General features: G+C 39.2%; 1 protein-coding gene across 10 annotated transcripts in view; it reads right to left on the bottom strand.

The window, feature by feature from the left end:
- Cadps2 (calcium dependent secretion activator 2) overlaps positions 1 to 24,145 on the bottom strand; it is a 558,168-nt gene that overhangs the window by 120,690 nt on the left and 413,333 nt on the right. For 9 of the 10 annotated variants that reach the window (XM_085840791.1, XM_029478700.2, XM_085840790.1 and 6 more), the window contains exons 13-14: positions 22,410 to 22,597; positions 1,702 to 1,803 (exon numbers count right to left, since the gene is read on the bottom strand). In XM_085840791.1, coding sequence (XP_085696917.1) covers positions 1,702 to 1,803; positions 22,410 to 22,597 — 290 coding nt within the window. Of the gene's footprint in view, positions 1 to 1,701; positions 1,804 to 21,508; positions 21,708 to 22,409; positions 22,598 to 24,145 lie in introns of those variants that run through there. The other variant, XM_085840793.1, reaches the window with a different exon arrangement.

Genomic DNA, 24,145 nt, shown 5'->3' with positions numbered 1-24,145 from the left:
AAATTACACACTTCTAGGAATCTTACCAGAAACCCCATTTAAGGTAAAAGACAATCTTAACTCTTACGCAATCCAATTGATTATGGTTTTAACTTATCAATTGATATCCTACCCATGGTACCTTCAGAGCCACCCTGTAATCTTCTTTATTTAAAAAAGAGACCGAAAAAGGACAAAGGTGTTCTTAACCTTTGAGATGTTGCTTGGAGACCACCAGGAACACATGTATGGCTCGAGTTGAGAGAGCCAAATGGACTCTTGAAAACTCCACATCCACACTTCTGGGAATGCCTTCTAATTTTATTATTTTTAATAAACTCTAGCTCTATGAAAATACTGTACCATCCTTAAATTCCTTTCTGTGGTGAAGTCAAAGCTCAATTTTAGCTGAATGGAGGTACATAGAGCTACAAGAGAACAGTTGTACCCTCAGGAAGTTTTCATAAACTTAACCTTTCAATGGTGTGTATCTATGTTATGTTTGTAACATTTTCTTACTATCTTTAGAGTTCTTACTTTTTCTTTGAAGCGTTATTTTAACTTTTCAATCTCATTTTTGATTGATAGATGCCTTGCCTTTTTAAACTTCTCTCAAGACTTCAATAACCTTCCTCCAACTTTCCCTTCTCCCATACAATTTTTGCTGTTCCCAGTCACCTCCCTTTGCTATTTATATGCATTGGGCTCTTTCCTCCATATTAAATACTTTTCTCAAATGTCTGTTGAACACGTGTGACCATGTTCAACAGTATATTATTAGAAAGTGAAAAGAAGCTGCGTGCATATAGGCAGATCTTCAAGACGACAGTCCTTGTGGAAGGTGCCTTTTGCTAAGATGTTAGGGAAGTCTTAACTATCTACAGGTGTAGGTACCATCACCTTCTCTGGGGAACTAATGTAGACTGATGTTAGCCCAGCAGAGCTGCCCTGGTAAAGAAAGCTGAGGGTACACATACTTCTCAGCGGGTTTATAAGTCATTCTTCACTCTCAAATAGAAATAACATTTTCTGACTTTTTTTGAAATGATCCCAAAGCATGTAAGTACAACATGGTAGAGATTCTACAAGAAAAAATTAATTGATGTAACAGTACTAATAAGAGTGGTAATAGAAGAAAACATATCAGCATATTTCTACTTAGGTTTCTAACCATTGGATTCTTTGAGACTACCCAACACGGGGGCAATAACAGTATCAAGCGGTTTATCATTCACCCTGCCAGTGATTCTTACGAATGAAGACTAATCATCAAGAACAAGGAGCACTAGGTGCTACGACCTATGCTGTGAATACAAAGATATCTAATAGATTAAGCAATGAAACTATTAACCATGTTCCAGTGGGACAAGTGGAAAGCGCATACAATTGCTTAGATACTTGAGACTACTAATCTTTAGCGGAAAAATTGGGAATGCTCCCATTGCAGGAAACTCCTTTTCTGGTGGGACAGAGGAAAGAAAAAGAAGTCTCACCAATCTACCCACTCCTGCTTCCTAGCCCTGGCATCCCCCTACACTGGGGCATAGAACCTTCACAACTAGCCACAGATTGAAGACTGGATCACACACTGCATGCGATTGGAACCAACTGGTAACTGAGTAGTGGCAAGTAGATTTAACAACAAAAAATGTCTTGGGGGACGAGATGGAGGGTAAAGCTAGATTGGAAAAAACAGATACTTGGCTCAAACACAATACACACCTGAAGTGGCTGATCTGGTTTTCTAAAAGCGAAGAAAGTCGGTCTTTTATCTCCTCAAATCTTTCTTTCTCTTCCACTGAAACCGTTCCAATCCCATCAGGCCTGGGGGTGGGGAGGGTTGGGGGGGGGGGAAGAGAGTCAGCAATTTGTATTAAGAGATTATTTACCTTGAAAGGTTTTATATACACAAATATATTCCTAAATCATTCAAAGACTCGAGTAAAAGGCATATTAGCACTAGCTGTGTTTACACCGGAAATTTAATGGAAGTATTTGCAGCCATTTACTTCGTCTTTGACCTAGGATGAATGGAATGGCTTTATTCTCTTAGACAGCCTTCAAGGTAAATGCTGACAATAAATAGTTCCCAGATACACAGAAAACAATAACTAGTCCTTGAAAATCCAGGGAAAATGTTCTCTAGTGGAATTAAACATCTGACCAATTAAATGCCTATCCCCCGAATGGACTATTATTAATACAGACTGAATTCAAGTAGAAATATCTTAACTGCTTCTCTTCCAAATAGAAGTACACAAAACATGCGGCTAGAGACAGTTAAATGTTGTAAGAAACAGAAACTTTGGATAAAAAGGTGTGCCTGAAACTAGAAGATAAGATGCATTTCACAAATTATATTTAGAAAGTTCTCAACAATTTCTGTATCTGGTTGTATAGCAGTCATATGAAATTTGAAAACATAAAGTTAAACTGTCCACACTAATCCAGAGGGGACAACACATTCATCTTATATTTGCTTTAAACCTTATATATACCTAAGGATATCTTTGGTGCTTGACTGGGCAGTAGGCATGTTCCTCATTAGTTCATTTTTAACTGATTATATTTTCCTAAAGATGTACACTCATTATTCCAAGTATTAATATTAATGCTTATGTATAAAATAGGTAAAAACAAGGATTATTAAATGTAAAGAGAAATGGTTAGAATTACTTTACATCAAGGCTTTAATTTGATATTTACCGTTTTGTGTGTGTATGTGCATGAATATATATTTCACGCTTGTTAACTAGTCAATTAGGACAAAAGCAATTAATTTCAAAGTTATACCTGAACCTTATTGACATAATGATCTTCTAGTCACATCTAAGCACCACTTAAGTGTGAGGACTTTGTTCTTATGTACAATAAATAATTTGTTACTTCAGAAATTTACATGCTGTTGGGATTTAGTCTTTGAAAACATTTCTTGCAATTATAATTAATTTCTAAACAAGGTAATATCTAATCTTACATTTAGAATAACAGCAGTTACATTTATCATGTAAGAATGGTTTTGAATGTTAATTATAGACGGACTAATAACAAAACACTGGTGCTGGTTTTGCATGTAGGAGGGAGAAAATGCCAATGGGTAAGTTATCAGGCAGGCAACTACATTTTAATGCTCATGCTTTGCATTAAATGAATCAAATGTTTTCACATAACTGTTTCAAAATCATCTTTTATCAAGCAAAAGTTAAAACAAAACCCAGACAATTTTATTAGTTATTAGGAAACATTTGTGACAATGGTCACACACACACACACACACACACACACACACACAAAATCTCACTTCAGTGTTTTGGTTTTGTTGTTTTAAAGACAGGGTTGCATGTATCCCATGCAAATGGCCAAAAATGTCTTTGAGTTCCTGATCTATTTCCCAAGGGCTTGTTCTAGGCACCCACTCTTGTGCTGGTCATGTGAGTCTCAGAGATGAGCCTAGAGCTTTGTGTGAGTGAGGTAAGCACTCTGTTGGCTGTATATATACCTTCAGTACCACCTGAGAGCTTTATATACGTCATTAACCTGATATTAAGGTTAATTTGGGTATTCAGATTCAACTAGCCCTAGATTATGTTGTTACACAGACAGGCAAAAAGAAAGTGTTCTAAATGATTAGTTACAGCAGGTTGTTTCACAGCAGGCCATGACAATTTGGTAAGAGACCAAGGAGTTTCCCATTCGGATGATGAGCATGGCTCTCTGACAGATGCTACATGGCCAGTTTGAGTGACTATTCTTGTTTCAACAGCTTGATGACGTCATGATCTGCAGTGATAGAGTACTGCTTACCTGACAGGGTAGAATAGGGTTTCAGGTAAGAAACAGTGAGAGAGATGAGGCAGGAAAGGGTTTGCATCAAGATTTGAGGTGATAAATCGTACAATGCACAGGGAAACACTGTCAGTTCACCAACTTCGTTACTACCAAGTACAAATCAAACAGACAAAATACACTGGGTGATGTGAACTTGCCTTGATCTCCACCTACCACCCATCCATCCACCCCCTTAATGTGCACTGTATAAGGCAAACTACCGAATATTAGGGATATGAGGTAACCTTCTAATCTAGGCTATCAGTAATGAATGACAATTGTCTGCAATCAAGCCTTGGGTGAATAGCTTAACGACTTAAATAATAACGGCAAGTAACTCATGTGTTGTTAACAATGTTCTATTAACTCTTGCTGTCAAAAGGAACGTTACGATTCTTAGTTGCAGAATGTGAACTACGCTCCCTGCATTAGGCAAGATGTTTTGCTTGCAGAATAACAGAGTGTTCGCTATAGTCCTGTCTGTACTTTCCAAGGGAGGAGGAGGGTCAGGGAGGTGAGGTTACAAAACATGAGAGGCCAGAGACTGGACTTGAATCTGGCTTGCCTTTAATTTGAAGCCAGCATTCTCAAGTATCCACACATTACTTGCTTCCTTTTTTACGTTCTTAAAAAAATAATGAAGAACAGAAAATAAAGTCCTACGCAGCACTTGGAATGGTATCTGACTAGCAATACTGAAGGAAACATCTTTTTTTCTTTTCTTTTTCTTATTATTATTGGGTATTTATTTAATTTACATTTCCAATGCTATCCCAAAAGTCCCCCATACCCTCCTACACCCACTCCCCCACCCACCTACTCCCACCTCTTGGCCCTGGGGTTCCCCTGTACTGAGGCATATAAAGTCTGCACGACCAATGGGCCTCTCTTTCCACTGATGGTCGACCAGGCCATCTTCTGATACATATGCAGCTAGAGACACAAGCTCTGGGGGAGGAGGGGGTACTGGTTAGTTCATATTGTTGTTCCACCTATAGGGTTGCAGATCCCCCCAGCTCCCTGGGTACTTTCTCTAGCTCCTCCATTGGGGGCCCTGTGATCCATCCAATAGCTGACTGTGAGCATCCACTTCTGTGTTTGCTAGGCCCCGGCATAGCCTCACAAGAGACAGCTATATCAGGGTCCTTTCAGCAAAATCTTGCTAATATATGCAACGGTGTCAGCGTTTGGAGGCTGATTATGGGATGGATTCCCAGGTATGGCAGCCTCTAGGTGGTTCATCCTTTCATCTCAGCTTGAAGGAAACATCTTAAACATTCTTATTTATACCAGATATTCCCTACATTACTTATGCAAGGTGGAAAACTTAAAACCTAGGAAGTTAAAAAAAATGCCTCTTATCCACTTACTGAAGACATACACAATGAAAGTCCTAAGAGCTTCTCTTTTTTAAAGATTTATTTGTTTGTTTATTTATTTTAGGTATAGACGAGGGTACTGGATCCCATTACAGATGGTTTCTGGGATTTGAACACAGGACTTCTGGGAGAGTATTTAGTAATCTTAACAGCTGAACCATCTCTCCAGCCCCACGAAACCCTTTTATATATCATACGTGATCTATTCACAGAAGCCCTGAGAGAAGTCTTAAACCAGTTATAGTTTATGAATGGGCTTTAGTAGCATTAGAATAATAGTTTTATGTTATTACTATTTTATAAATATGAGTATTTTCTGTGCATGTATGTCTGGATGCCTGCGTGGTGCTCACAGAGGCCAGGAGTGTACACTGGATGCCCTGGAATTGGAGTTTAGATAGTTGTGAGCTGCCTTGTGGGTGGTAGGAATCAAACCTGGGTCCTCTGGAAGAGCAGCCAGTGCTTTTATCCACTGAGCCACCTCTCAAATCACCATCCGAGATACTTTTTTTAAAGAATAAAGATTATAGATTTATTAGAATTCAGCCCTCACAAGGTTCCCCACTGTTCTTGCGGGGCCAGCCATGACCAGCTCCCCTTCAGCATTGCTCCAGCCCTCTTGGTTTTGCTCCTTCAACCCTGTCTTTGTCAAGTACCAGGAATACTAGTATTTATGAATCCTTTCACATCTCCTTTTGACTCAAGATACCGTAAATGATCACACCATTATGCTGTTGACAAGTCAGAGCCTTTATATTGGTCTATGACATGATCACTGATCCTGTTCATTTGTCTGTTCTCCCCTTCCAGCCTCTTAATTAATCTCACCATCCTATATGAAGAATTAACTTCACATCTGATCTCCCCACCTCCATGACCACTGTGTACATAGGCCACTTGCTATTATGACAGAATTACGAACTAATTCTTTATTCCTTGCTTCCTTATCTCTGGTATCTACCATGCTGGCTGAGAGACTGACTGTTGCTGTTCTGTGTAAACATACTGATGAAACAAATAGGCGCAACTCACAGTCAGATCAGCTGGACAAGGCAGGAGAGCACAGGAAGTGCTGCCCATCTAGGCAATGCTTGCCATTCCTTAGGAGTATTAGCAGAGTTTAAATGGCTTGGAACATATGTATCACAGGACTATATAATAGATAGGAAGCTTTGTAAAAGGCAAACAGGAGCAGGGGTTGTAGCTGAAGTACTTTGGGTAAAAGCACTCTTTTTTTTTTTTTTTTTTTGTTTTTTGTTTTGGTTTTTCGAGACAGGGTTTCTCTGTGTAGCCCTGGGTGTCCTGGAACTCACTCTGTAGACCAGGCTGGCCTTGAACTCAGAAATCCGCCTGCCTCTGCCTCCCAAGTGCTGGGATTAAAGGCATGTGCCACCACCGCCCAGCTTGGGTCAAAGCACTCTTAAAAAGGAAAATATATGTTTAGATTCAGAAGAAAATCTCTAGTATTTACTTGTCATTTTAGTTATATTCAAATTAATTTACTTTAAATCTCAAGAAGATAACTCTTCTCCTGAGGTATAAAAGGAAAAGGTAATGATACATCTTTCACTGTGATAACAAAGACTGGTCAAACATAGTGATTTAGAATTCTAACATAAATGAAAATTTTCCTGACCTGAATGTTAACTGTGGTTTAACTCTATGGCTGACAAATGTTAAAGTGGTATTGAGAAGAAAATGTATTGTCATGGATCAAGACTTAATAGCCTTTTTTTTTTTTTTTTGCTTCATGGCTTATATTAATTGAAGTAACAAGATTTCAATAAACGTAGAGTGCTCTGTGAAAGAGGCTTGAGTCACAAGCAAAGTATGAAACATAGACTGGCAGTGGGAATCTTTTTCCCCACTTTTTTATTATATATTTTCTTTATTTACATTTCAGATGTTATCCCCTTTCCTAGTTTTCCCTCTGAAAATCCCCTATCCCCTCCTCCCCTCTCCCCCTCTGCTCACCAATCTACCCACTCCTGCTTCCTAGCCCTGGCATTCCCCTATACTGGGGCATAGAACCTTCACAGGACCAAGGGCCACTCCTGTGGGAATCTTTTTAATTATGGATGGAGTCAAACTATGATAGAAAGCAACTAAATAATAAATACAGTTGTGTCTATGTTCATCATATTTCAAAGATCACTAAAGGATAGAACTAATACATTAGAACTTTCTGCCAGTGACTGAGTCTGATCTCCCATGTGGCTACACATCATGTTCTATATTCAAAATAATACACACACACACACATACACACATATGTCTGTATATACAGATACTTACATGCACATAATATCTGCATACAGGCAGTGAAAAATACTGTTTATTTGAAATGCAGATCCATTACCATATCTCATGAGGGTTATATAGTTTTTTGTAATTCTTCTATGGAATAAGGTATTTTCAACTTGTAGTATTAGTCAACATGGCAGATTATGATGTTGCATGACACCATTCTTGAGGAAGAGTCATAAACAAATGTCTATTTACCCGAGACAGAGAAGTAATAACAGACCAAAACTGAGTTTTATGGGTCAGGGGTTATTTTCAGTAGCAGAAATAACCCAAAGATAGCTAAAGCAACCAAAAGATCACCCCACAAAATCAGGAAATGTAGAACATATCACTTACATGCAGCTCAACATGTTGGAGAATGTCTCTTTCAGGCAGCTCAGATGGTCTGAGCCTCTTCAAAAAAGCTAAGCTTGTCTGAAAATATCTCTCAACAGTCCTTTTCACTTATGTAAGCTTGAGAAATAAGAGACCTACTGTATCTGGTCAGTTTCAGGGAATTCCTGAGGCTTTTGAGTTGTTTATTCCCTAGGCTTAATGAGATTCTCTACAGGATGGGATGCTTTTCTTCCCCACAAAACACCCTTAGTCTCAACAAGCTTCCCACCAAGATGGAGTTTTATCTCCAAGGAAATGGCTTCACAACAATGATTAAAAGAAAAAAATATTTATATACAATAGATATCTTGTTTTGCCCTTTTTCTACCAGTAAATATAAACTATAGTTTAAGGAAGTTGACTTAAAAACCATAACACAGAGAGCTGAAGAGATGGCTCACTGGGTAAGAACACTGGCTGCTTATCCAGAGGTCCTGAGTTCAGTTCCCAGTAATCACACAATGGCTCACAACCATCTCTAATGTGATCTGATTCCCTCCTTTGTCTGAAGCTCTCTGTCATACAGGCAGCCATGCAAATAAAGTGCTCATATACATAAATAAATAAATCGTTAAAAAACATAAGATAGGCAAGAGAGGAATAAACAATATTATCGAGCTTTCTATTACCTACTGACTTCTAGAACAGAGAAAGCAGCTTAGAAATAGGTGCCTACAAAGGAAAAGGCTAATTAATTTCCAGTTTTAAAATAAGTCTGGGAGAAAATGTGACACAAAATGGTTATAGCATTCAGTGTTTAGGTAGAGAAGAAAGTTAGGCATCTAGGCAAATCCTCAGATATGGATGGGCAGGAAGTGCAGTTTCACTTTCTGTGCTTGTGGAATTTGTCGTTCACACATTCTACACTACTGTTTCAGAGTAAAAAAAAAAAATTCCCAGAGGCCAATGATACAAACAAAAATTAATTTTAGCATGTTTAAGACCCATTTGTGTATAATTTTGAGCAAAGATGATTTGCTTACTACATTTTTCAAAACACTTTGTAATGGACAATGATCACTGGAGAGCCTCTAGGAGCAGAGGATGAACAGACCCAAGTCACCTTCTGTGTAACACAAATCATGCTGTCCTCTCTGAGGTTCACGGTCAAATTGTATAAAGTATCTAAGATGTCTACTGACAGTGGAATCTGTTGAACTTTAAGCAGTACGTCTAACAAAAATCACTTAACTAAGGGTTTCTTCTTAATTATTGCTTATAAATCACCACCTAGCATCTAAGAACTCAAGTTTTGTTTTCGAAAGCCACTTTATTTTTCATGGTCATTTCCATCTGGACAGTTTCTAGGTACTTGAGGGATAAGTGAGCCTCAAATCTCTAGGCATGGATAGGGACTAAGTGCTGGACAGCATGGGTTGAATGGACAGGCCAGAAGCAATGTTACTTAGAAAACTGATTTTATCAATGATATGAATTTCTTCCAAACTCCTATAACCCATCAGGGAAGTCTGTGTCCTGGTTTGGTGAACTGTGGTTAAGAGTTCACTTGTAAGCACCGAGAAGGCCAATGTCACAGTACCAGATGCTTTGGGTTTCTGAGAGGCTTCCTGTCACCTGTGTTCTCCTCTGAGGAATGTATGACATCTTACTTTCCCCTAGAGAGAGTGAGAGGGGAAGAGACACCTAGAGGGTGGTATTTCTGAATTGTCAATTCTGCCTGCAGCACAGCGGGTAAAGCCACTTTGCACTTCGTGTATTTCCCACCAATATCCATTTGTGAAAGGGAGAGGGAGGCCCGGTGCGAGAATAGGAATGGTGGGGGATGATGAGGACAAGGAAGGTCACCCCCTCTGACTTTCCCAACCTGCAACACTTCCTATTGTTTCGGTCAGGATGGCCTAGCATTTGGATGGGTGTGCATTATCGAAACAGCGTTGTTTCCTGTTCTGAAGTTATATTTATATCCATACCCTCTTACTGAGACTGGAGAAAGACATTCTGTAAGAAAAATTGTGAAGATGAAAGTTTGAAATCATAATTCTCTTCCTTACTCTCTTTTATAAGAGCTTTTTAAAATTTTTTTTCGAATTAAAATATAATTACATTATTTACCCCTTCCCTTTCCTGCCTCCCGCCCCTCTCATGTAACTCCCAGCTCTGTTTTATACAGAGACCGCTCTCTTAGGATCCTTTCTTTGCATTTTGTGTTACATTCTGCTTTCTTGGAGACTGTAAACATTAAAAAAATAATTCTACAGTGGAATCAGGAATTAGAGTTTTTAAAGATCCCAGACTTGATGGAGTTTCTAGGTTGTGCCAAAGACAAAGAGGTATTCGTTAGCTATTTTCTCTTGGGAGCACACAAGAAAACTCATTCAAGTTAAGAAATTTGTACACACTCTAGAATTCAAGACAAACAAAATGCTAAGAGAATTTGAATTAAAAATAGAAGATCACTGTAGTTCTTTCAAACAGGAATAATTACAGGTTTTGACTGTGGGATGGCAACCCCCTCCCTCATTTAATGCCCTGTGTTCCTGCTGGAGGTAGGATCTGCAAGTTCTCTCTCCGTACTGACCAGCATTTCATCTAAGGTCCCTCCCTTTGAGTCCTGAGAGTCTCTTAACTCCCACATCTCTGGTGCATTATGGAGAGTCCCACCAACCTCCTACCTCCTGAGGTTGCCTGTTGCCATTCTTTCTGCTGGCCCTCAGGGTTTCAGTCCTTTTCCCTCACCCAATACCAGATCAGGCTCCCCTCTGCCTACCCCCTTCCTGCTAACCCACCCCCTGCCCACTTTCCCTCCCAGGTCCTTCCCTCCCTCCCCACTTGTGGTTGCTTTCTTCTCCCTCCCAAGTAGGACTGAGGCATCCTCACTTGGGCCCTTCAGCTTGTTGACCTTTTTGAGTTCTGTGGATTGTTTCTTGGGTATTCTGTTTTTTTTTTTTTTTAATTTTGCTAATATCCACTTAATAGTGAGTACATACCACACATGTCCTTTTGAGTCTGAGTTACCTCATTAGGGATGATATTATCTAGTTCTATCCATTTGTTTGCAAAACTCAGGGAACTGTTTCTTAATAGCTGAGTAGTATTCCATTGTGTAAATGAACCACATTTTCTGTATCCATTCTTCTCTTGTGGGACATCTGGGTTGTTTCCAGTTTCTGGTTATCACAAATAGAACATAGTGGAACATGTGGGGTATCTGTAGCATATATTCCCAAGAGTGATATTGCTGGGTCTTCAGGTAGATCTATTTCTAATTTTCTGAGGAACCTCCAGATTGATTTCCAGAGTGGTTGTACCAGTTTGCAATCCCACCAGCAATGGAGGAGTGTTCCTCTTTCTCCACATCCTCACCAACATGTGTTGTCACCTGAGGTTTTGATTTTAGCCATTCTGATGGGTGTAAGGTAGAATCTCAGGGTCGTTTTGATTTGCATTTCTCTGATCATTAAAGACTTTGAACATTTCTTTAGGTGCTTCTCAGCCATTCGAGATTCCTTTGTTGTGAATTCTCGGTTTAGTTCTATACCCCAGTTTTTGATTGGGTTGTTTTTTTTTTGTTTGTTTTTTGTTTTTTGTTTTTTTTGGTAGCTAGTTTCTTGAATTCCTTATATATTTTGGATATTAGTCCTCTATTGAATGTGGGGTTAGTGAAGACTCTCACCCATAATTGCTCCTGTGAGAAAGAATTACAGGGATGGAAATGGAGAGGGGCCTGAGGAAAAGAAGGTCCAGCGATAGGCCCAAAGAGGGATCCAGCTCAAGGGAAGGTCTGAAGGCCTGGCAGTATTACTGAGCCTATGGAGCTATCACTGTACTCTGGAATACCCAATGAGCAGCTGAAAGAGTCAGATGCAGATATTTGCACTCAACCAATAGACAGAAGCTACTGACTCCTGTGGTTGAATTAGGGAAGGCCGAAAGAAGCTGAGAAGGAGGGCAACCCTGTGGGAGAACCAGCAGTCTCAATAAATCTGGACTCCTGAGATCTCTCAAGCACTGGACCACAAAACAGTCAGCATACACCAGCTGATATGAAGCCCCCATTCATACACAGCAGAGGACTACTAGGTATGTGTTCAGAGATGATACACCTAATCCTGAAGAGACTGGAGGCCCCAGGGAGTTTGGAGTTCAGGAGGGGTGGGGGTTGGGGGATGGGGACATTCTTGTGGAGGCGGGGTGGGGAGGAGTTATGGGATGTGGAACAGTCAGAGGGTGGACAGGGGTGGGGGTGGGGTAGTCTAGGGGGGTAAAATCTGGAGTGTAAATAAATAAACAAATAAAATTAAAACAAAAACTAGAAGATTGCTACATACTTTTTTGATATCTATCTATAATCTATCTTTATCTGTCTGTCTCAATCAATTTATCAATCAATCAATCATTGGCTCTCTTACGTTTTATATTTTATTTTATTTTATTTATTTATTTATTTATTTTTTTTTTGGTTTTTCGAGACAGGGTTTCTCTGTATAGCCCTGGCTGTCCTGGAACTCACTTTGTAGACCAGGCTGGCCTCGAACTCAGAAATCCGCCTGCCTCTGCCTCCCAAGTGCTGGGATTAAAGGCGTGCGCCACCACCGCCCGGCTATATTGTATTTTAAAATATAATGTCACCTTTATTGACAGCTAGAGACAAGGGATTCAGAAAAAATAAAATAAAAAAAGGAACAAAACTTTTGTATAAAATGCCAATCAAAAATAACTGGAAGTACTATAAATATCATCCTAATTTTTTCTATAACTCTACAGATATCTATTATTCAATTGTATTATTTTAATGAACTTAGTAGACATTTTGCATATCACTTAAATATTCTAACATATCTTTTCTAATGGAAGAGCATTTAATCAGATGGCGCATCCATGTAATTCTCTTTTAGAACCGATTTGGATGTTTCTTCTAATTTATCTACTATAGTTCACACTTTAATAACTAGGTTTGTACTTTAGGTTCTTAAATCATAGGTTTTTTTTCCTTTGGGAAATGTCTCTAGAGTATATGCTAAGTTAAACATGATATACTTGATTATTTGATACATTGTAAAGTTGCTTTTTAAAGAAAGCAAAAGAGCCTTACAATCTGATCTGCAGCATTTGAGGGCATCAATTTTTCTGCAGCAGCATTAACAGTAGTCTTTATTATTTGTTGTAATCATTTTAAGTTTTATATGTTAAAGTTATATTCTTTTCAATATAAAGTTCTATACTTAAAATGACAGCCATCTTACTATGTATTTCTAGTCATTTTCATGGGCCATAGAATCACTCCATTGAATCAATTAAAACATTTAACGATTAATTCTACTAAGTGTTGTCACAACGAAAAATGGTTTTGAGCATGCCACAGTGTCTGAACACAGTGTATGACTGAAGCTGTGTGAGATTTCTAGGAGCTCGTGACAAAACTCCAAGTAACCAAAACAAGAGTCTTGTAGCCTCGGTTCCCCCATGACATGGATCATTCTGGAAAGTGCTTTTGGCCTTTCCCAGGTGTAGTACACAGGAGTGGGCTTTGCTCCAGATTACCCATCATTTTACTTTTGTTATTCAAAAATGTTTCCATGCATGGGTTGTCCTCTTAAGTGTATTCAGCCCAAACTCATGTGAACTTCATTAATTTGGACTTGTTTATCCCCCTAGAAAACCCTCAGAATATAAACTGTCTGATGCTCTGAATAAAGTTTGCTCTTGCACAAGGCTTTAATCCATCTCATTTTTAGGCCCCAGGTTTACAGTGCCAAGTAGAACGGTAACAGCACACCACACTCATTCACTTACAGACTGCTGTAGATACTTCTGCACAACAGTGATATTGTTTTCTTCAGACAATTAAAAATATATCCCTCTCACTTTCCCTCTCTCTCACTTCTCTCCTCCTGAACCAAGTTTGTCGACTTATTAATTACAAGGCAAGCTGAAAATATTAAACATAACACTCTGTTGCTAAAAGGAGGATAGAAATATGTTACTTGACTCATGGTAGACAGGTATGTTCCTTGACTCATGGCTGAACAAAATTATCTGACCAAAAACTCCTGAAGGAGGAAGTGTTTATTTTTGGCTTATAGTTCCAAGGACACAGTCCGCTGTAGCAGGGAAGTCAGGAAGGCGAAAGCAGGAAGTGGCTGGTCACCCACAGTCAAAAACCAGAGAACACTTGTACTGAGCTCACTTTCTCTTTTTTGTTCAGCACAGGATCCCAGCCCGTGGTGAGCACCCACATTTAACATTGGTCTTCCTGCCTCAATTATCCTAACTCAAATAACAGCCCACTGAAGTGCCAGATTTTCTTTTTTGGTGCTCTACTTTGGTGGTAGCCAAGGTCTCAATTCATCATGCTGTCTGACATTAAAGATCTATTAATAGAAGATAAAAGACCTTCTAGCTGGGAAATAGGTAAATTAGAAGAGAATAGAATGGAGAAGAGAAAGTGCTTAAAAACACAGCAGCACTCTATCCAGAACATGACACTTCTTTATATCTCAATCTGGGTGAATCAAAAGAAATCCACAGTTACCCCCAAACTAGCACACATAAATCAGAGAGCCCACACAGAAATCACTGAGAAGGAATGAAAAGAGATACCATATATAGGTATATTATAACAAACCTATCTTCTCACACTCACTCGTAAAAGCACAAGCAGAGAAAAGAGTGTTAATTATGTTCCAAAGCAATAAAGAGAGTTGGAAAAATTAGCAATGTCTTCAATTCTGAGCGAAAATAATCATCAGTATATCACTGTATACACAGCAAAGCTTCCTTTAAAGGGCAGGGTAAATGAAAGGAAATTTCCAGAGAGAAATATTCACTAACCATTGGCACTTCCATACAGGAAATTCCGAAGAATTACACTGTAGGTCATAGTAAAATTGTTTCTAATTTTATCAACCAACATAAGCAAATTTTGATTATAAAATATTAAAAATAATATCTAACAATTTGTATTGTTAGAAAACAAATTATACAGCTGGAAACCTGATGATATAAGCTCGCAAGCAAGGAAGACAGAGAAGAGCTAAGGTTATCTAATCTTGCATGAAACTTTAAAGGTTCAGCCATGGATCTGGTACAAGTTCAAACACAACTGCTGGAAGATGTAAACTATTGGGAGAAAGAAATATGCAACAGGGAACTAGAGAAAGAAGGCATTCCAAGTATATGACAAAAGAAAATGTAGAATCAAATGGTAAATGTTAATGTACTTTCATTAGAATGCATGTTAATAGTAAAGAGACTGAACTCACTAAAATATTACCACACTAAAAAAAAAAGTCAATTCACACTAAAATTTAAGAACATAGAGAAGCTGGGGCTGGGGTGATGGTTCAGCAGTTAAGAGCACTGACTGTTCTTCCAGAGGTCTTTAGTTCAATTCCCAGCAACCACATGGTGGTTCATAACTATCTGTCATGGATCTGATGCTTCTGGTGTTTTTGAAGACAGCTACAGTGTACTCATATACATTTAAAAAAGAAAAAGAAAAGGAATATACAAGAGCCAAAAGAACAAGCTCACATGAGACAAATAGAAAAAGAAAGTGAAAATAATTGTGTAAATAACACTGATACAAAATCAACACTAGTTATGATAAGGATCTCTAATAATATTCATAGGAAGACTGAAGAATTTCAAGATTGACTGTACATAGTAAAACAGCCCCAAGACAAAAAGCAAGACAGAAATAGAAGAAAGCAAAACAGCAATGGCAGTCTCTACACACCATGGTCATATATCTAACAGGCAAAAGTTGAAAAGGATTAGAGGACATGAAGCACATAGGTTCTGCTTGTACTAACTACTTCCAGGTAAAAGAGCAACAGGAAACATTTACAATTTTTGAAGCATCTTAAGAATTTTGATATTTTATACATACTTGGCCATAAATAAAATCCCCACAACTTACAATGTATTGGCAGCTCACGGATCACATAATAAAATGAGGTCTGAGCTCAATTCTCAAGAATTTAACGAATGATCAAAATTTCTTGAAGGGAATCTTGAATATTTTCTACACAGAAAATTTCTAATATGCCATAAAAGCAACATTTAGGAGAATATAGAGTCTCAAACACTTCACTGAATATATGATCTACCATGAATTAGCAAGGTAAGAAAAAAGTGCCTCAAAATCAAGGAAGGAACAATTAAGGGAAAGAAAAAAAAATCCATGACAAGGAAAGGACAGGAAGTACACATTTGGGGCAGAGGAGAGATGACTAAATTTGTCAAAACCAACAGCTGCAGGAACTATGGAGGGCAAAGAGTGAGCTTGAACCCATGCAAATGTGAAAATGAAAATTAGCCATCCAACCAATACTGCGTTAGATTAAGGATTTCTAGATGAAATGTATCTTGTGACAAATGCTTGATGTCATCTCATTGGAGAGGAAGGAGGATGAGCTACTGTCCCATTGAATACTGGAGAGCTATTCCCTAGAGCCTTAGTGAATAGACAGCGGGTGGCGGCCAGATGCTTCACAGTTGGAGAGAGAAATGACAGGTAAGGATGAAGGAAAAGCTAAAATGAATGCTGTTGTCCCAGCGAGCAATGGAGACCTTGGTTTTGTCTACAGCTTACTTGATGTACCTAATGTATACTAAAACACCCCCTTCTTGCAGGCTCTTTTATCCGGTGCATCGGAAGAATCCCAAAGTTGCTTAATGCGAACAGAAAACAGAGGAAACTGATTATCTGACATCAGTAACTGTTCCCCAAGATGCAGTCTGTCTCCCTCCCTACCTTCATGGTAGGTTTCTTTCCTCCAGCTTTAGCTTATGTTTTTGTTAATCTTCTGCTCGGTCTACAAGGGTCCCAAGCACCAGGGTGAAAAGGAGCTGCAAGGTTCTAGCAAGTCACTTCTGCCTGAAGCTTTTTAATATGGTGCTCAACATTCACCTGTGCACTTGGGACTTCTATAACAAGACCCCCCAGAAGCTCATGTACCTAACTCAGCCTGCCTGGTGAAAAATCGGAAGTACAAAACTTTTCCATCATCATAGCTCAGCCACAGTTGGAGGTGCCCAACAAGTGACTTGCATACAAACATGTCCAAAGTCAAAAACATCTGGAATCTAAAACCTTCTGGTCCCAACCATTTTGTGTAAGGGGTAGTAGACTTACACAGTGTACATTAAAAAAAAATGATCTGATACCTCAATAGTATCTGGTTATAAAGAAATTGTTGGCATAATTTTTATTGATCTATTTCAGAACCAAAGCAAGTAGGTATCATGGTTTTTGTTTTTGTTTTTGTTTTGTTTTGTTTTTTGGCACATGAACAAGTAAGAGGTTCGGCTCAGGAAGATTAGGACCAATTGTTCAAAGCCAAAGGGCTGATAAGTAGAAGAGCCAGAGTCTTTGATTCCCATCTCAGTGCTCTTAGGATATATTAAGTCTTCCCTTTCCCCCGAGCTTTTTATCTTTGTGTTGTTTAAGAGTGCATATATCCTACATCATGTTGAAGTAGGTTGGGCAGGTAAAGATAATGCCGAAAATGTGAGATCAGAGCAGATTTAGGGATGTTCTATATTTTCTCAGAAAATGTAAAGACGTCATATGACTCATGTGAAAGGCACTCATTCATAAGCCCTTTTAGCTTGATTCATTTAATACGCAAGGTAGAATCTGCCAGATGAACCATATTCTGAGGGAAACGCTGGTCATGGTATTTGATCTTGCTTCCCACTTCTTGGAAGTGAGCCTCTGCCCTTAAAATTCAGGTGACATGTCTATCTGAGTTTTCTTGACAAGGTCTCATGCGTGCTAGCCCGGAGCTAGCCAGAGAATACAGAATGATCTTCAACTCCCGATTCTCTTGTCTCCTCCTTTCATGTGCTAGGATTACAATCTTACAATCATTTCTTTATGCCGTATACTTAGCAGTGAAAATCATATGATCCTCTTTGATTCATTGTCTATGATTTTACTAAAATGGGTATTCTTATCTCTGAAATTAGAGTGGAGAGGCAGAGATTTCATCTCGGAAGTGACAATCAAGATGAGTGTTAGCATCTATGAAGGCATTAGCATCAAAATCTGATGATTCGACAAATGCCCATAGGGGGAAAAAAGGTGGCTTTTATATTTACTACAGCCACATTGTCCACTTTTACCTCCTATTGAGCCAGCACATCAGGGCTCTCCTTTGAAAGTCTCATAGCAGATCCCAGGTGGTTTTCCTAAAGGTAGAATTATGGGTGATTATATTGTAGGTCTTACATTAAATTGGGACATAAAAGCCATTTTATGCTGTGGCTTTCGTTTCGCCACCCTTGGCTTGAGATGCAAACTTGAGGCGTATAAACACTCGTCTCAGCCTCGAACTTTGCCCTCAGGATGCATTGTCTCTCCCATCTCTGTTCACCTTCGCCTCGGCCCTCCTCGGGACCTTCATTGTGAGAGGCTGTGTTATTCACGGGTGTGTGTGGTTCTCTTCCTACAGGAGTGGGCTGGTTTCTGTCCTTGACTCACTTTTTTTCTTTCTCCTTTTCTTCCTTCTGTCTTCCTCTGTCTTGGTACCAGCCAGGCCCTTTCTGTTTGTGTCTATTCTTTTATTTCAGAGAGCTATTCAGTGAAGATGCGGCTCACAGAATGCACACACCCAGCAAGCTCAGCACTGCATGATGGGAATGTGCTCCCTGAAAAAAAAAAATTCACTCCAGAAGCTGCTGCTGCTGTCCTTCACTTCAGCTAATAACAAAAGGCGAGCCGTCTTCCTTTTGAATTTGTTTGTCAGAGGCAGTTTTCAGGTAACGAACAAAACGATTCTCTGTGTGTCTTGGCAGATGCAAGAGTGATCAGAAAAATGCCGACGATAGACGGCAGGAAAGTTGGGACTCTACACTGACACAATTCTTAACAAAACTCTATACAGACAAACATCAGGCCCAGCAGATGTGCACCACGGTAGCATATTCTCCAGAAAGAAGTGATGGCACTAGAATATCCTATTAGCAAAGAAATTAGTAATATAATCACACGCATGTTGCAGTATGTCTGCTTAGCAGGAGGTAGAATGGCTGGACTACAGGTTTGTTTGTTTTTTCTCCTTCCTCACAGCTTACGTCATTCTCAGCTGGGTGGTCGGGAAAGTGGACAAGGATGATAGCAGCTGATACTGATAGAGCCCCTATGTGTATCCAGTGGCTTGACATGGTTGTTCCTGGTCTTTCACACCCAAGAGCTCTGAACTCCAAGAAGGTTCAGTTGTTTTCCAGTCCGGTTTAGTCTTTCAAATTTCAGAGCCAGGGTCCCAGTAGATATACATGGCCCATTTTATTCTTGATCATGGGAAAAGGGCATCACTGGAGCAGGGCATCTCTGAATGGAGATTTTGGGGCTGCAAACATCCCAGAAAAGCAGCAATGCTCAGCTTCTTTGGGATAACATCTAGCTTGAACTGAAGTTTGAACTTCCACTTCCTTTCTCTCTTTTAAGTTGCATCCACCCAGATGTTGAAGCAGAGACGGACTCACTGTGTATATTTTAACTTTTTATAAAGTGGACTTAATGGGAAAATTGAATTAAATATGCAGGGATATATAAACACACTCTATTACAAGTTACATGACCCAAGAAGCCCACACCCACTCTAGAGCGTGGGCTACTATTCTTCTATGTCTCTCTCTCTCTCCTTTCTTAACATCCTGCTTAAATATATACTAAATTCATTTCTTAATAAATGCCAACTTTGCTTCATAAAAATTACATTATCATCATGAAGAAAACAATAGTTTTGTAGAATAAAGGTAACTATAGCAACCTCATATTCAAATCAGGTTTCCTCTTAGGCAGTGGCAAGCACTCCTAGCTACTTTAGGGGCTTTACATTAAAATACTCACCAAACACACAAATTTGGGGGCCTCATTAGTTGAATCTCTCACTCAGTGTTTGCAATTTAATTCCACCTTTCAGCATCAATAAGTAAAGTAATCTGATTATATAATTGTCTTTGGGTTTGCTTCCAGGAAATCTCTCCACACATCTGTGAGTGCTGCCCAACTTTGGGATGCATCTCAAAGCCCAGGGCTCAGGAGGCACTGCATCAGCTATGTCACAGTTACTGGCTTTGGAGAAGGAGCTCTTGACATTGGCTGTCAAGGAAGAGCCATCAAAGGACCCCAAACCAGCTCTCCAACCTCACGTGCACTTCACAGAGGGTTCAGATTGGGGATGTGTAGAAAAACAAAAACAAAGAACAACAATAACAATACAAATAAACAACAGTTGGTAACCTTTTCCTACTATTCAAACATGGGCCCATAAACAAGTGATAACAGGAGAAGACCCCCCAAAAGTAAAATCAACTTTATTTTACTGTGGACTGACAGACACCAGCAGTAGAGATTTTAGCAAAGTTTCATTGTATCTACAATATGCAAAGCACTGCATTAATGAATGAAGAGAATAGCTTAATGATACTAAAATTTTAAATTTCAAAATATGATCTAGTAGGGTAGAGGCAAGATGTGTGTTTAACATAGGCACACTCATGAGAAACAGCTCAGGAAAGCAGCAGATGAAAGATTTGTAGAGTCTGGATGAGCTATGTAAGGCGTTTTCAAGAGTTTTTAGGAGGCCTGACTGCAAAAGACCTGGAAAAAGGGAAATATCCCACAGAAATTAACAGGCTTTATGGGATAAGTGTCTATGTAAGTGACTTTGTAAGATAATGATGGAACAGGGAGTGAGAAGACAACTCAAAATTTATGGTTTTTTTTTTTTTTTGATTTGATATTTTTTTAATTTACATTTCAAATGTTTTCCCCTATCTAGGTCTCCCTTTCTAGGTCTCCCTTTCAGGAACCCCTCATCCCATCTCCCCTCCCCCTGCCTCTATGAGAGTGCTCCCCCACCCACCCACTCCCATTCTCCCACCCTGGCATTCCCCTACAGTGGGGCATCGAACTAGAATGGAAATTACTTAAGGGCTTTGGAGGGGTACATGGTAAATAGGTCACTAATGTGATCTATCCATGATGATCTACACAAATACCAATGTATCTGTGGAGAGCAAGAAAGAGCAAAAACCCAAAAAGGGCAGGATTAGGAGAGATAACTAGAATTAAAAATGGAGAAATTTGTGTAATACACAGGCGAAATATTGACAGTGACAGCAACCAGGTCTAGGGAGAAAATAAAAATGTCAAGTTTGATGCCTTGAGTCCATTAATGGAAGAGACGTGGCCACAAACAATGAATTCTTTTGTTCAGTGGGTGTTTATTAGACAGTTATCTCATATCAGGAGGATTTCCAGCTATAGACAGGAATGACAAGAGTTTGCCCAAAGGCTGGATGAAAGCTTAGGTTTAATTTTAGATATGGAAGGTTGACAATGTTAGTAGAACATTACAGATGCTACATATCTGCAGAGACCTGTAGCTTTGCAGAATAGTTGGGTGTGAATTATCCAGAGGTCACAGGGGCAGCTTTGGAAATGGAAAAGAATATGAGATAACAAACAACAACAACAAAACCCAAAAAAACTTCAAAAGAAGAAACCAGGCTTTGGAACTGAGGTGAGAAAGATTTTGCAGTACACTTAGGAATCTGGAGAACCAAAAAGTTTTGGCAAAGGGATGGCTTTGACAATATATATCAATATTTTAAAAAATATTAACAGTTTTTTAGTGTTTTACAATTTATTGTATGCTTCGCTTCCAACTATGATTTACGACTTTGCTTTTCTTATAGATGGGTACTCTGGAAAACCTGATGAAACTCAACCCCAGTCACTTAGTTATTAAATATCAATTTGAATCAGGATGTTCTGAACTCTGAGTTCCTTGAACACTCTGCCATTCTGTAAATAACCCGAAACTTACACAGGTTTGTGGGAAGAAAAAAAAAAAAAGAAATCTGCGGAAATAAGAGATAGAATAATAATTAAATAAGTCAAAAAGGTTAGAGTCTTAACAAAGCTGCCCTGGAGACAATTTTAGAATGATAGTGTCATGGACAAATTTTTAAGCTCAGAGGCACAGAGTTACTGAGGGTTACATAGGTGGCTTTTTTTTTTTTTCTGTCTTAGTAAAATAAAAGGTATATTCAATGGCCCAGAATTTTGATGCAGGTACTTGCTCCAGAAATCTAAGTTAGAGAAGGGTCTAGGAGGAGTCTCAGCATTGAGTATGGTATCTGATCTTGCTTTAACAGTGAAAGTTTACTCCATAGAGGCTAAGCAAAGATCCTTAACCTTGCATCCTTCTGACAGCAAACCCTCCCCCGGGACACACATGCACCACAATAGGAATCGTCTGGACACTTAAGCTATGTAGAACCAGGTGGCACTGAAGAACGAAAAGGCAACTTGCACTCTCATGGATATGTTCTCTGTCTCTCTCTTTCTCAAGTGGTTTTGCCAGCAAAAAGAAACATAAAGTGCAGCTCGCCTGAATCAACAGTGTATTGATGTACATTTTCCCTTTGTGTGATTTTTTTCCCCTGCTAAGAAGTACCTGCTATTTACAATCCGTTACTAGGTGATAATGGCAAAGCACACTCTCTCTGTCTTCCCAGGCAACCCTATACATTTCACTGTGTATTTGCAAGTCAAAATACCTGTTGCCGTGCACGTGAGAGGCACAGAATGCAAAGCTGTAATGGAGCAGGGTGGGGTCAATGACAGCACCGTTTTCTGAATGTTCCATCAGTTCTGTAAGGTAGCAGAGATGCCTGTGACAGCCTCTCACTCCGTAGCGGGCACAGTACTCATCTAACACAAAGACTTGGCCAGGGCTAAACCACCCCTGCAGGAGAAAAGAAAAAAATACATTTTCCCTTCCAAAGACTTGCTTTTTCTGTTAGGCATATTCACGCATTGTAAGCAGCAGCCTCAGAGCGGCTGTGGAACTTGCTTTGTCAGGGGCAGCTGTAAATGTTATTTTCAGATGAAAAGTGTCAGTTTGGGAAGTGACCTGAGGCACTGGTAAACCTGTGACCCAGTGCGGGCACCTTGCCCCTCTCTACTGCCATTCAAAACTAGTCAAATTTTATTCACTAGTTTTATTTACATTTGTCAGTCACAAAGAGTGATACTCCCTAACTCTGATCTCTTTATGAGTTGGTTAACAAAGCAGACGCCTGCACCAAAACTGACCATCCACTGGAAGCATTTTATAACCTAAACTAAAAGCAAATTTCAGTAAGTCTACCTGTGGCATGCATTTGCTTGCTTATGTCTGGAAGATCTTTCTCACTCTGCCCTTCTGTGATCATAAGAGAGTTAGCGTTTTCCACGAGTGGTTTCTTGCCTTTCTTAAATAAGATCTCTTCTCTGAGAGCGAGGCAGAATGGAAACAGCCAATTTTGGTTAGTGTTAGTTTGTTAGGGTTAGCTACAGCAGTTTTATAAACTATGCCAAGCTAATCTAGATTAGTGTAATAGATTAAAATGATAAAATGAAGAAGAGGGCTTTAAAATAAACGTAATAGTTCTTAAGGAAGAAGGGGACAGATTTACAGAAGGACATTCATAAAGGAAAGGGAAGGAATGTCTTTATCCCTACTGAGGAGACAAGGAAGGCACTCAATGGAGCAGCCACATTACAGACACCGAGTCGCTACTATTTAGAACATCACACATGGCACACACTATGATTCAGCTTAAATCAGAAATGTGAACACAACAGAGAAAGACATTTAGTGAATCTGGTTGACAAGATTCTGTTTCTAGTCACGTCATACTCCCTTCTTAGTGTATATGAGACACATGGTAGCATTTTTCTCAGACTTGTCTTCCTCGCCTTTTCTCCTTCCTTGCCTCTGTCCCTCCCTTCTTTATTTTGTTTTTGTTTTTGTTTTTTTTTAAGACCCAGTCTTGCTATATAGCCCTGGCTACCCTGGAACTCTTTGTATAAACCCAGATGGGCTTGAACTAAGAGACCTGCCAAATCTGCTTGCCTCTGCTTCCCAAGTGCTGGGATTAAACGTGCTTGCCATCAACCACAGCTCTATTCTCAGACTCATAAACAAATTGATAAATTGTCAGTGTAAGCTCAACAGTTGATTCATTTTTTTTTTCGTATCCACTAGATATCTCCAAAGACTTGAGGATACAGTGTCTGAAAACTGACTTCAAAGAGACTATAACTTACTCTACGAAGTTATTATCCTTAGTGTCCATGAGAGTCAACTTGTGATAGGACATGCCATTTATTTCCAACAATAAATACTTTATTAGCCTATATAACTTTAATCCCCTGACTCTGTGGTATCAAGAAAAATATAAATTATTATGTCGAAATCTCACTCTACATTCAACACATAATAGATAGCAGTAACCTACCTAGACCTTCT

The sequence above is a fragment of the Mus caroli genome, unplaced genomic scaffold (assembly GCF_978045245.1).
Source record: "Mus caroli unplaced genomic scaffold, Mus_caroli_1 scaffold_7, whole genome shotgun sequence".
Lineage (NCBI taxonomy): Eukaryota > Metazoa > Chordata > Mammalia > Rodentia > Muridae > Mus > Mus caroli.
The sequence above is the reverse complement of the archived record's forward strand: the minus strand, read 5'-3'. Positions and strand labels throughout refer to the sequence as shown.